Genomic DNA, 12,857 nt, shown 5'->3' with positions numbered 1-12,857 from the left:
TGGGAGAGGTCTATAAGGGCGTATGGATTACAAATTTCACGTCGGGTGGCTTCCAATTTAACTCAAATTTGGAATCTTTTCAATTTAGAAAGCCATTTCAGATGGGAAAAACGTAGATTGCTCTTGGATGCAACACCCACCTTACTATGACTTAATTTGCCCTAATGCTGTTGATATGTCGGGGTTCAATATCATGTTATATTTTCTCCCATAAGTCTCTAGGAAGCGCCTGCATTATTAGAGCTCGGTGCTATCCTTTAAGTCATTGATGTAGATCAGGGTTGTCCAACCTTTTACAGAGGAGGGCCGCATCGAATGATTATGATGAAGGAGGGGGCCGCATGAACCCTACGCTCGATTTTCCGGTTTTTTGCCCGAAGCCCAAGGCAACAAAATGTGAGCACTGCCCGCGGAGCGCACTGATTTATTTTCCTTCCTGATAAAACAGATGAATTAAGTTCAGCCGCCCCCCCCCCTCCGCTGAGAGAGTGTCACACAAACTGACCTGTATGCAGTTTTTTGGACCCAGAAGGTTCGAATGATTGATTATATAGCTTCAAATTGTTATCAATAAATCTGCTCACTAAAATTTCGCACCGTAGAGCATCTCTGGCGGGCCGGACGCAACCCTGCGGCGGGCCGGACGCAACCCTGCGGCGGGCCGGACTATGGCCCACGGGCCGTAGGTTGGACAACCCTGCTGTAGATGGTATATAAAGGGTCCACATTGGGCGTATTCTATCATCGTCTCAGGAAGAAGTGAGAGTACTGCATCTTTGCTTAGAGTTGACGATACTTTTTGGGTGAGTGGAAAAGCCGTCATTTCAGTCCACCACCCCCCCCCCACAGGAGTGCAATGTAAAATACCTTTTTTATGATAATCATTGGGGTAGATTCGCTTAATCGTCATATTATTCTTTATAATCAAACGGGGAATGGGTTTAACTTGTGCTAGTGATCGAATGATTCGAATCGCTAGTCCCAAAGTGCTACGTTAGGTATAGTGTTAGGCTACTGGTTTCTGCATTCTGTACTACCAGCCTATACACCTATCAGCTCACCGTCTGCGATCGTGTGAATCAGCAAGAGAAAAAGTAAATACAAGAAACATCTTCAGTGCAGAAATGAAATGTTTATTTGGTGATGATAGAAAAATATTTCACTAACAATCTAAGCCTCAAGAAACATGAAAAAAAGTTGCTTTTAGTTCTAAATAGTAAGATTATCATATGCAAACTTCAGAGTTAAAATGCTAAATATGTTTATAGAGAGGGTGGTTGCAGTTTGTGTCTTCCTTAACCTTTTAACTATTTCTTTATTTAAACAATTCTTTCTGGTGTTTAAGCCTCGTGACAAGTACTCTTATCTCGTTTGCTTCCAATGCTGAATCCGTACTCTTCTTTATACCATCGTCAGCCTCAGTCAGAATTTCAAGACATCAAACACATTTTTTTAATTTTGATTCAAAGAAACACATTTTGGAATAATTAGAGAGGTTTAAAATATGAGAAAATGAAGTACTTCAGGGTGAGGTAACATATGATTGATCTGTACTGATCAGAATCTGTTAAGTCATATGCAAACCATCTGTAATGATCGAATCTGTGATGTCACATATAATTGACCTGAAACAAAAGTCTATGGGAGGCGGAAAACAACTAATATTGTATTGGTAAGTCGCATGAAACAAACTCAGCCTCTATTGAGACACAAATAACCAATCCATATTGATCGGTCCCTGAAAGTCAAAAGCAATTGATCTGTGTGGATCAGTCAGTAATGAGTCACATCCAATTGATCTGTGCTAATCAGTGGGTAAAATGAGTCACTTGCGACTGATCTTTGCTAATCAGTGGGTAAAATGAGTCACATAAAATTGTTCTGTGCTAATCAACCAGTAATGAGTCACATGCAATTGATCTGTGCGGATCACTCGGTAATGAGTCACATACAATTGATCTGTGCAGATCAGTGGGTAAAATGAGTCACTTGCGACTGATCTTTACTGATCAGTCACTGGTGAATCACTAACCATTGATCTCTACTGATCACTTGGTCATGAGTCACAAACAATTGATCTTTACTGATCAGTCCCTGGTGAGTCACTCAAAATTGATCTTTACTGATCACTTGGTCATGCGTCACATACAGTTGATCCTCGCTGATCAGTCCCTGGTGAGTCACATACAACATTCACACAATAGCAGATAAAGTGCTTAAAGGACATGTGACACGGTATAGATCCCTCTCAAATTCATACTAGTGATTCTTTGGATGATAATATAAGTTTATGAATCATTTCGGACGAAAAACATCTCTTACTGCTTTCTAATTAGCTTAATTAAGTCCCGTTCACAACTCTCAAAACGGCTGAATTTGCGACAAATATGCAAATGAGATGACGTACAGAGATGGAGTCACGATATCCTAGCGACGCGTCAGGAGATCAGTGGTCAGGAACAACAAAACAACAGTAGACACGCAAACGTATTCTTGTGTACGAGACGTATTATAATATTGTACATAGGCCTAAGCATACTCAGTTTTACTACAGTTGCCTGTCTATAATTTCATCAGTTTGTAGGCTATTAACCCTACTCAATAAGTTTCTGAAAGCTAAAGTGATTTCATTTTAAACCGCTGTTACCGACGATGGGAAAATTTTGTATCGCTGGCGGATGCAGCAACTCCAGTAAAGACGGCGTGAGTCTTCATGGATTCCCCAAAAGAGAACCCGTTCGGAAACTTTGGGTAAATGCCGTGAGAAACACCCGCAAAGACTGGCTTCAGCCCACTGCTTATTCGTTTTTGTGCAGTGCACACTTCGATGAGACGTGTTTCAAAGAATTTGTGGGGAGTAGGTTTTCAGAATTTGGACTTTCGCCACATAAACTTCGAAGGCTGAAGGACGATGCTGTGCCAACTTTGTTTGGAAGCAAGGCTAGGCCAAGGCAACAGGAAGGAAGCAGCCCGATGGATAGGCCAGATGTTAGCAGTTCTGGCAGTAATACTAGCAAGCCAAGCGGCAGTGCCATGTCCACCCCTGGGCCGGTCTCTTTCGTGGCCGAAACGGTCGTGAAGAAACGAAAGATCGGTGGAGCTTTCAGGAAAAGAGAACATGCTAGGGTGAGTGCATTCAGACTAGGCCTAGACTAAACTCTTTGCTGGTTTTCCACCTTTCAAATCATTACCCCATTTATGATGATTTAGTAACATAGGCCTAGTCCAAGCTATCACTGAGCAAGGTATCTTCTCATGATCATATTTTTACTATGTACATGTCCTATCCTAATGTTGGGTGTAGGATATGAAAGCGTTAGCCTCAACTTGATCATTTATGTAGAAATGAAGTGATGTTGCTGAGCCTACATTGTGAGGTGGAAGGTATTTGGCATATGGCCTAGGCCTACAATGGATTGTTTTAAAAGTGTGAGAATAGGGCCTACTGTTCTTCCCTAGTTACACTAACCTAACATAACAGTTTCGTGCAGTGCTGTGAGTAACTCATTATTTATTGAGACCAAAGGATAGCACGGTGGGTTCATAGAGCTCATTTTACACATTTAGGATTTTCCAATAATGAGTATTGACAGAGAGTGCACTCCAGCAGCCACCTATTAGCATTTCAATCTGTTTCTGTAGCTAAGAAAATGATTAAGGCCTATTGCTGGGCTCCAACAGTATATAAAATTCAAAGTGGCTATTCTTACGACTCGTTGGGACAATAATTCCCTTTTGCGCATGCACAGTTGCTATAACGTGGCTACTTTTAAGACTAGGAGTACTATTTTCATGACCAGGTGTAACAATAATTTCCGGTTAGGGTTGGATTGAGGGTTAGAGTTAGGGTTACCCCTACTACATGCGCAGTTGCTTTATTTACTTTGAATTCGCCGATGTCATAAGAATAATTTATAAATAATTATGACGACTAGTCGTAAGAATAGCCACAGCCTATAAAATTTAGCAAAATCTGTGAGATGTCAGCAATTTCCAGCTGGTTCGTACATGTATTTGTCACAAGGTAAATTTGTAGTGGTAAACTGATTATATATAATGGCAATAGAGGGTAAGTCATAGGTTGTGAAGTATCCACTCTACCCAAAACCTGAGCTGTAGGCCTAGCAAGGTGGCCATTCTGACAGGGCTTGTCGTCATGTCGATAGATAATGTAAATTGCAAGGAATAAATCTGCTAAATTTGCAACAATATAAGCAAGATGCAAAAGCTTACAACAGAACAAAAGTTTACTTACATGCCATGACATGTACAGTATTCTGCTAGTACCCTGTATTGAAAAAGGCTTTGAAGGCTGAAATATGATTGATTTTCGATTGATAGCCTTCAATTGAATTCATAGGCTGTCAGTTTAAGGCCAGCATCAGTTTTTTGGGCTCATTTCTATACCAGAAGTCAAACACATAAAGGGGTTGATTTCAGTCAGAAAACAGAATAAAATGACAACAGAGGCACAAATATTTTTCAAAGCGATTTTTGTGTTCAGTTTGCTTGTTGTAATAATTTTTGTATCTACTTGCAAGTTGCTTATATGCTATTAAAGGCAAAATATTGGCAATAGCCTGACTCAAAGAGACATGATCTGTACGTGTCAATTGCCATATATAGATTTCTTTTCTTTTCTTCATTTAACAGAACAATGTTGCTCGCATGAGGCAATGGGAATTTTAGTTCAAGAGGGTTATTGAGTAGGGAAAGAGTTGAGTGTCTTTTTCTATGTGTGGAAAATCACTAAGATGTTGGTACGTTGCGTCTTGCTTCATTGGATTTTAATAAATAATGTTCTTTTTCTTTACCATGAAGACCCTTGAAGCTGCAGGGGGTAGCAGTTTATCAGAAAAACCATCGTCTGTTCGAGCACAACCACTCCCAACAGTGCGCGAATTAATAAAAAGAAAGAAAGCCTCTCATCTGGAATCAACACCATTGATGATGGATATTGCATCATCAGAGGTGAGTTTTTTTCTAATTATTCTTTTAACAATATAAATTTCTGTTGCAGTCATACTTACATAAATGACAGTTAAAAAGTATTGTAAATGTTGCTTCCAATAGGTGTGTTGAATTTGAAAAATCTCTAATTAATGATAAATCTTGCATCTTAGTTGTTGTGGCAAGAATTGGAAGCTAAGTCTGTCATGAATGGTTTTGATCTATGGGTCAAATTAACATGTCACCTTGATAATAGAATAGTTGAGTGTAGTAGAGGAGAGAGTTAATCTGCATACAGAAACAATGCAACTTTCATCAGTCATGTATTGTTTGCTACTTAGTGAAAACACTTTTGTCAGATATTTTCACTGAATATATAGCATTTCATACAATATATATATATATATATATATATATATATATATATATATATATATATATATATATATATATTGTTTTATTGTTTCATACAATATATATATATATATATATATATATATATATATATATATATATTGTTTTATTGTGTGCATAATATGTAAGTGTTCATAGACACAAAATACAGAATATCTAAGAACTGAATGGAGTCATGAGCAATGTTTCATCAGTGATTTATCTATCATTTGCATCTCTAGGGTGAAAGTAGTATTGTTGTGGCACCAAGGGATACTGTCAACGTTGAGGTCAGAGATGAGTTGGCCGTGGAGACTGCATTTTTGTCTAAAGGTAATATATCACCTCTGCCCATGCCCTATTGATGATTGTTGTCTGTATAGTTTTTGGTTCCTTTGCTCAAGTACTATTTACTCAAGATAACATGTGTGTTGATGTAAGTAAATGTCAAGAACAGTGGGTTGGTTTGAATTGAAGATTTTCAGTGCCAGATTTCATTTTGCTGATTAAATATGAGGGGTGGGGCCCGAGAAATTTATGCCTGAATTTGGTTCATTCACACAGAATCTATAGAACTTTGGGTTGGTTGAAATACTACTTGACACAATGGTGGGCCCTATTGGTTTTGTTGTGAATATGCTCTATGGTAATGATTTGCAGGTTTTAGCGAATAAATGTGAGATTGACTTCATATATGGTGTGTACATGACTTCATGTTGCTTGACAGTTAAGACATTTGAAATAGACCCAAGGTTGTATTCATGTCATTAATTAGACATTGACATTGAGGATTTCTAAACTACATTGCTAAAACTGTTAAACAGAAGAAAAACCAATGCAGCCATGTGTTTGTCAAACCCTGTAAGTGCAAATTATTGTCTAGTTAGGTAAGAAACATTTTGCAATGTACATAAATCTCAACCTTCAATTTTTTGAACAGATACCCAGACAGACCGTTCAGAGTATGTTGAGGCATACGTTCAGTGTGCTTTTGTCCCACTGCCACCACTAGAGTTCAGACACACATCTGAGGAGTTTCCAAAGCCAGCTACTCCTAAGCCAGCTACCCCCAAGCCAACCACTCCATTATCAGTTAGCCCTACAAAGCCACCATCAGAACTTAGTGAAGAATCCAGTGAGCCAAACCAGCCATCAAGCCCAATTTATGAGCCTTCTTCTCATTCATCTGATCCCAGTGGTGATCATGGACCTGGATCATCTCCAGTGTAAGAACTATTATCCTTCTTTCTCACATTTGCATGTCAGTTTATGACATATATGTTAACTCAATTCACTATATTAAATACAATGTAGTCAATCCTCTCTCTCAAAGTGTGAAAAAATGAAAATTGAAGACAAAGACCCAAAAAAAAGTGTGAGCAGATGAATGGGTTGTTTTGTTAGGTAATAATTATCAACAGATCTTGCTGGTTTTTAGAATTCAGCCTTACATGCGTTCGGTCAAGCACACAAAACCTGCCTGCTCTAATGTAAGAAAGTAATATGAAAGGTTTTCATGAAACAGTGGTGTGTGCAATTCTCAAAGTGCAAATGGTTTTCCTGTTACTAGATTTATTCCCCTCCAATTACATTTCTTTTGGCAAATCATAGATGAACAGTATTAGGGTCTGTTTTTTTTTTTCTGAAGGACTTTGCCTGTTTTGTTGATTGACATTTTTCACACCTTCATGATGAAAAAAGGCTGTTCTAAAATATCCTCAAAAATATAAATTCTGTCTGAATGATCAAATAAAATTGTTTATAAGTGATTTGAATGTGGTCTTTGCAAATTCAGTGAGTGGGAGCTGAAATTTTTGGACATGCCAAATCCCAAACATAGATAGCCCTGACACTGTTCTTTGCATACACTTCCAATGTACTGATGAGTGCATGGTTTGCCAGAAAGTCTGAAAAAAAAAACTTTTCAAAACTTTTTTATCTGCAGAAAACCAAATGTTGAGGAGACCAAAGAACGTGTATTTTTGGTGATGGAGAGTTGTCTCCTGCTGCTCTTCAAGTTATGTTCTGCATGCAGTGGAACTGTGGAGGCAGTGGTGTGGAACATTATAGGGTCCATGATAAGGGTCAGGCAGAGGTGTAAAGAGTGTGCCAACATCACCTTCTGGGACAGCCAGACGTTAGTAGGAAACATTCCCCATGGCAACCTGATGATGAGTGCAGGGATTCTGTTTGCAGGATCAAATCCTTCAAAGACCCTGCGGGTCTTTACAAATATGTATTGTCCTGCCATTACAAAACGGACATTTCACAGGCATCAGAGGAACTGGCTGCATCCAACAATCAGCAGAGTTTGGCGGGAGTCGCAGGAGGAGATGATTGAGGGGCTGAAGGAGATCGGTATGGCAGTGAACCTTGGTGGAGATGGAAGGAGTGACAGCCCAGGTCACTCTGCAAAATATGGGTCCTACACTTTCGTTGACCTTGACTGGAACATGGTTCTTCACCAAGAATTAGTACAGGTACTGATATTTAAGATATAAACTTACATTGATTCTACAAATGTACCTTAAACAACTATGTCTTTTGCTCACATTTGATGAAATGAGGCAATCAGAAACAAATCTTTCATATTCCTTGCAATTTTTTCCCTTTTACAGAGCAATGAAGTTTCCAGCAGTAATGCTATGGAACTGGAAGGCCTGAAGCGGGGGTTGCAGTTCTTTGCAGGGCAAAATCTCCAGGTCAACTCTCTTGTGACAGACAGGCACCGTTCCATTTCAAAATATATGAGGGAAGACCAAAGTGAGATTGACCATCGCTATGATGTTTGGCACATAGCAAAAGGTGTCTATTTATTCCACTTTTTAAATGGGTATATTACGGGTGTTGCCAAAATTCAATTAAGCTAATACAGCAACAACTCTCTGTCTTGGTTTAGTGACCAACATACACAATGAATTTTTGTAAGCTTGCCCAAGTTCCTATTGCTACACCATCACTTATAAAACAAATTGTGGTAATCATCCATGATGAGATTACTACCAATGCTATGTTTTGTTTCATTACGTAAAATTTGGCCTCAAAGTGATTTTTCTGCAATGGACAATTTATTACACTCTGCTTTATATTTTGCAGGTACTTGTAAGAAAATTGACAAGCTGGCGAAAAAGAAAACCTGTGCAGCAGCTGGTGCCTGGGCAAAGAGTGTAAGCAACCACCTCTACTGGGTTGCAGCATCTACACCTGACGGTGATGGTGATGTGATGTTGGCCAAGTGGCTGTCTGTTGCCAATCACATCCAAGATGTGCACCAGCATGATAGTGATCTTTTCCCAAGATGTGTGCATGGAGAATTAAATGTACCAGGAAGAAAGAAGAAGTGGCTGCAACCTAGTAAGTGGTTCTAGGTATAGGTGTAACTATTATAACATGGGTGGATGTCCATCTCTCTTCTTGATAATCTTACGTTGAGAAATTGGAAGGTTATACATATACAATAAATGCAAAATGGTGTCCACGACAACACTAAAAATCTATCCCTTTTTTTTTGAACAGGCACCGAAGTTTGTGAGAAAATGGTACAGGTGATAACTGCTAAGTGTTTGCAGAAAGACGTTATGCAGTTGTCATCTGCATATCAAACTTCAAACGTTGAAAGCTTTCACAGTGTAGTTATACACTTTGCCCCGAAGAATACCCACTACAGCTACCATGGAATGATCAGCAGGTAAACATTGTACCACTTTTATCAGTTCTAGGCATCAAGGTTTAACTCATGTAGACATTGCACTTACCAGCTGCATAGCCTTAACACCCATTAAGAATTTTAAAATATTTGGAAACAGATGGATGTCTTTTATTAGTAACATCATCAATATTTAATTTTCAAAATGGTTCATACCTAACACTTTCCTAAGTCCACTTTATAAACATGATCTCTGGTAAAAGCAATGTACTCCCAGTCTTACATTTACTGTGAAACCAGCAGAAATGTTTGAAAGTGAAGATAAGGGGTTGACAATTATCAGTGTATTCTCCACAAGTAATAATATTTATACCCAGGGAAATACTTCAGCAAAACAATGAGCAGGGGTGTTTAGACACCTGCCATTTAATCATACTCAATTCTTATGATTCACATGTTAGTCTTTAATTTTGATTTCAGACTACAGCTTGCTGCTCTCCATTTTAATGAAAATTCAAGCAGATCACAAGCCACCACAAATGAGGGAAAAGAAAGGTTTGCCATGAGGTTCCCAAAGTTTAAGAAAGGCCAAGCCACTGTTTCCAAGGTCCTTACCGATGCAACTTATGGTAAATACTTTTTCCTGCAACTACAGCCTCTTGCAGTGAAATGCAACTTTCATAAGTTATGTAAAGGCAAATTTTTCCATTAAGTCACAGTGTTACTTTTTCCCCTTGAATAAATATTCTTTTTTATTGGGGTTGCAGGTTATGTAGAGAAACTGACATCAACTCTACTTCAGTTGTGTAAGGCTGGAAGAAGCACTATAGGAGACCTTGAGGAAGCTTCTGCCCCACCACCACTGGCAAGCTCTTATGTCCATCCAGACAAAGAGGAGGCTGTCCAGCAACACAAGAGCAGATATAACTAGTATACAGCTCTACTAATCTAGCCATCTATCCGTCCGTCCATCTGCCATGTTACTATACCACCATACTTGAACAGATTCACTTGAACATTATATATATTTTCAAAAATAAGAAAAACTGATTGTATTGTATGATCATGAAAGTTGGTGAGCACTATGATTGACCAATGGTACAAAAGGGGGGGGGGGATGTGGGTTATATGAAAGGTTAAATAGTGATCACTTTCACCCATTTTTTTAAAATGCTCAAATGCTGCTTCTACAAATTATATTTAAGTTAATCAGTACTATCGCTTGCCAATGGTACATACTGTATGGGACCCATGTGAAGTTTGTTACACATTTTTTATATGAAGTGAAATTTATTATGGGGGCAAAATGTTTTCATCTAGCCTGAACATTGCAGGGATAATGTATGGGCCACCCTCCTTGTTCATTAGGGGACATATCCTCTTCCCCATTCTCCTCACCCTGACCCCTCATTTAAGTCTGTTTTTATGTCAAATGAATATTTGAAGTATTTTTTAATCTTGTAGTTGTTATGTTATGTAAGTCTTTCTTTAGCTCTAATTTTCCTTGTTTTAAGCTACAGCTACTTCTTGAGAACTTCTTCAACTTCTTGAAGTAATTGAAAACCGAGGCTTCACACAAGCACATGCATATTCACACACTGCCACATTAAGCACTCATTTATTCCTCATTGTTTTGTGAAATTAAAAATAGTTATAAATATTTGTAAACAATCACAACTTCCAAGTTCATACTTTCTTTTGTCACTGATTTTTTTTTTTCTTGCTTTCTTTAATGTTAGAAAACCATACAAAATCAGCACTTTAAAGTAGATGACCAATGAAGATTTTCATTAATAAAAGAGACACACCTTCTCTTGATTTACCGTTATGTTTATTTACTACACACAAATTTACAGTCGAGGCAATCTAAAACCTTCATAGTTGTCTGATGGAAAAGTGTCTCTAATTTTTAATACGGCACATGCTGGGAGGATCACCCTGACATCTTTTCCCAAAAACTGCCAACAAAACCTCACTAGTTGTCGATACGCCACGTGTCGATACTTCCTACAGATACAAAAGAAAGGAAAAGAAGAGAGAGAAAAAGCTTGTTCAGTACCAATACTTGCAAGCTGTGTATTGAAAACATACATTAGTTCTGTTTGAATTGTAATCTAATGCTAGTTACAATGTTTAAATGCCAAATGGAGGAACACTTTAAGCATGACATTGAGTGCTGGCCACCCAGATGAATTAAAGTCCATGAGTTGTACCTCTCTTCAATGATCAATAATGACAAGTGCTGCCCATTCCATTTTATTTATTGTACATTTCAGCATAAAACTGGTGCCGTGTAGTTAAAGGCTTCTAAAATTATAATAACATTAAATTTCTATGGCAATTCGTGTAAGCAATGCAAGTTTTTCATAAATCTTACTCATGTAAACTGCTCTCTCTTGCATTTTCTCCATACTGTTGGCGGTAAGCAAAATATGCTGTCCTTAATCCCCACCTGTCAAGACAGACAGCATGAAATCCAGGATGTGTTGTGATGCATCCTACACATTATTCTTCTTCCATAACAACTTTCACCTGATCAATTTCAGTGCAGCATCTGCATTCCCTCGCAGTTGTCATTATGGCACAATGACCACAGGTACACCTTTATGTGAAAGAAGATTGAAGTAGTAGTAGTAAACCACAAGAAAGACCACTGTATATAGAGTAATAAATTAGTGAACGACAATGCTGAGGCAGTTAGAAACTTCAACAGGGCCCTAGCTGTCTATCATGTATTTCATGAACCACTGCAAGAAAGCCCAAGTGCAACCCACCAAATTTCAGAATGTAAGAGATCTTTGATTAAAAAAAAACGCCTGTAACTGACAGAATGCACTGTTCAATATTACTGAAAGTTTATACTGCCCAAATCATCCTTGTTTATTTCTCTAAGACACTACCCCAAGATTAGATAAACAGGAAGAACAGACCACATGTATTCGCTTGGTCAGCTAATTGAAGCCACACTCTGATGACCAGGAGAAAATAAAAGAGTGGTCTGATTAGTGATTATGTGTTAGTACCATGGTCGATTGGAGCAGTTAATCGTACAAAATCTATGTTAATGGAATAAGCAGGCTCATATTGGCTTGACCATAAACAAATACTCATTCCGATATCATTCCAACAACTTGTGCCTTTCAAGACATGCATTAAAAACTGAAAATAACTTAATAATGTCCTTTCAAAATAAGGCACAGACTTTTTCTTAGAGCAACAGCTATTCTACTGCACTGTAGTACTGTGATGGATTCAAGCCTAGGTTCTGTTCACCCTCAATGTTGCATACAGATACAGTTTCATTATCATGAGTAAAATTGATGGGCAAACAAACAGGGAAAACAATAATTTCCTTCATTTATCTATTTACCAATTAACCACAGATTGAACAGACCTTTAAGTGACTGAATCACAGTACCCTAAGCCACTGATGTAGGCCTTGGTCATAGAATATAATTCATATTGTCACTGACCTAAGCCAGCTAAACTAACGTTAGGCATAACTATGTTAGGCCTTGGCAGCCACAGGCTTGCCTAATTCCTGCTTGATCACTTACACGATTGAGTGAACAACCTTCGATTGAGTCCAAATTAGCCTAGGCTACATGCCTACGAAAACTTTCGCTTTCTATAATAAGTATGTACAACTACAACGTACACTGGCCCAAATAGGCATCGCGCTTAGGGTCGATATGATGAAGCATTCTGGCGGCGTTCGATTACTAAGTATAATCTTATCAGAAGGCAAACAATGATATTGACACTGTGATAAAGGACACTTAATTTCCCAAATATTTACTGGTGAATGGGGTGAATGTTCGACTAACTCACGTATCCTTCATTATTTGAGTACGTACCAGTCCAAATT

The 12,857-nt window shown here is 38.3% G+C and overlaps 1 protein-coding gene across 1 annotated transcript; it reads left to right on the top strand.

Moving 5' to 3' along the window:
* Positions 1-1,097: 1,097 nt before the first annotated feature.
* LOC139982033 (uncharacterized) lies at positions 1,098-10,660 on the top strand. The gene is made up of 10 exons (XM_071994533.1): positions 1,098-3,126; positions 4,822-4,971; positions 5,586-5,676; positions 6,284-6,569; positions 7,289-7,823; positions 7,962-8,148; positions 8,440-8,697; positions 8,860-9,031; positions 9,470-9,618; positions 9,757-10,660. Exons 1-10 carry the CDS (start codon positions 2,653-2,655, stop codon positions 9,918-9,920), a joined length of 2,466 nt encoding a protein of 821 aa, XP_071850634.1. The 5' UTR covers positions 1,098-2,652; the 3' UTR covers positions 9,921-10,660.
* Positions 10,661-12,857: the final 2,197 nt, after the last annotated feature.

This window comes from Apostichopus japonicus, chromosome 16, assembly GCF_037975245.1.
Source record: "Apostichopus japonicus isolate 1M-3 chromosome 16, ASM3797524v1, whole genome shotgun sequence".
Classification (NCBI taxonomy): Eukaryota; Metazoa; Echinodermata; class Holothuroidea; order Aspidochirotida; family Stichopodidae; genus Apostichopus; species Apostichopus japonicus.
Note: the sequence above shows the minus strand (reverse complement) of the source record. Positions and strands in the feature narration are given on the sequence as shown.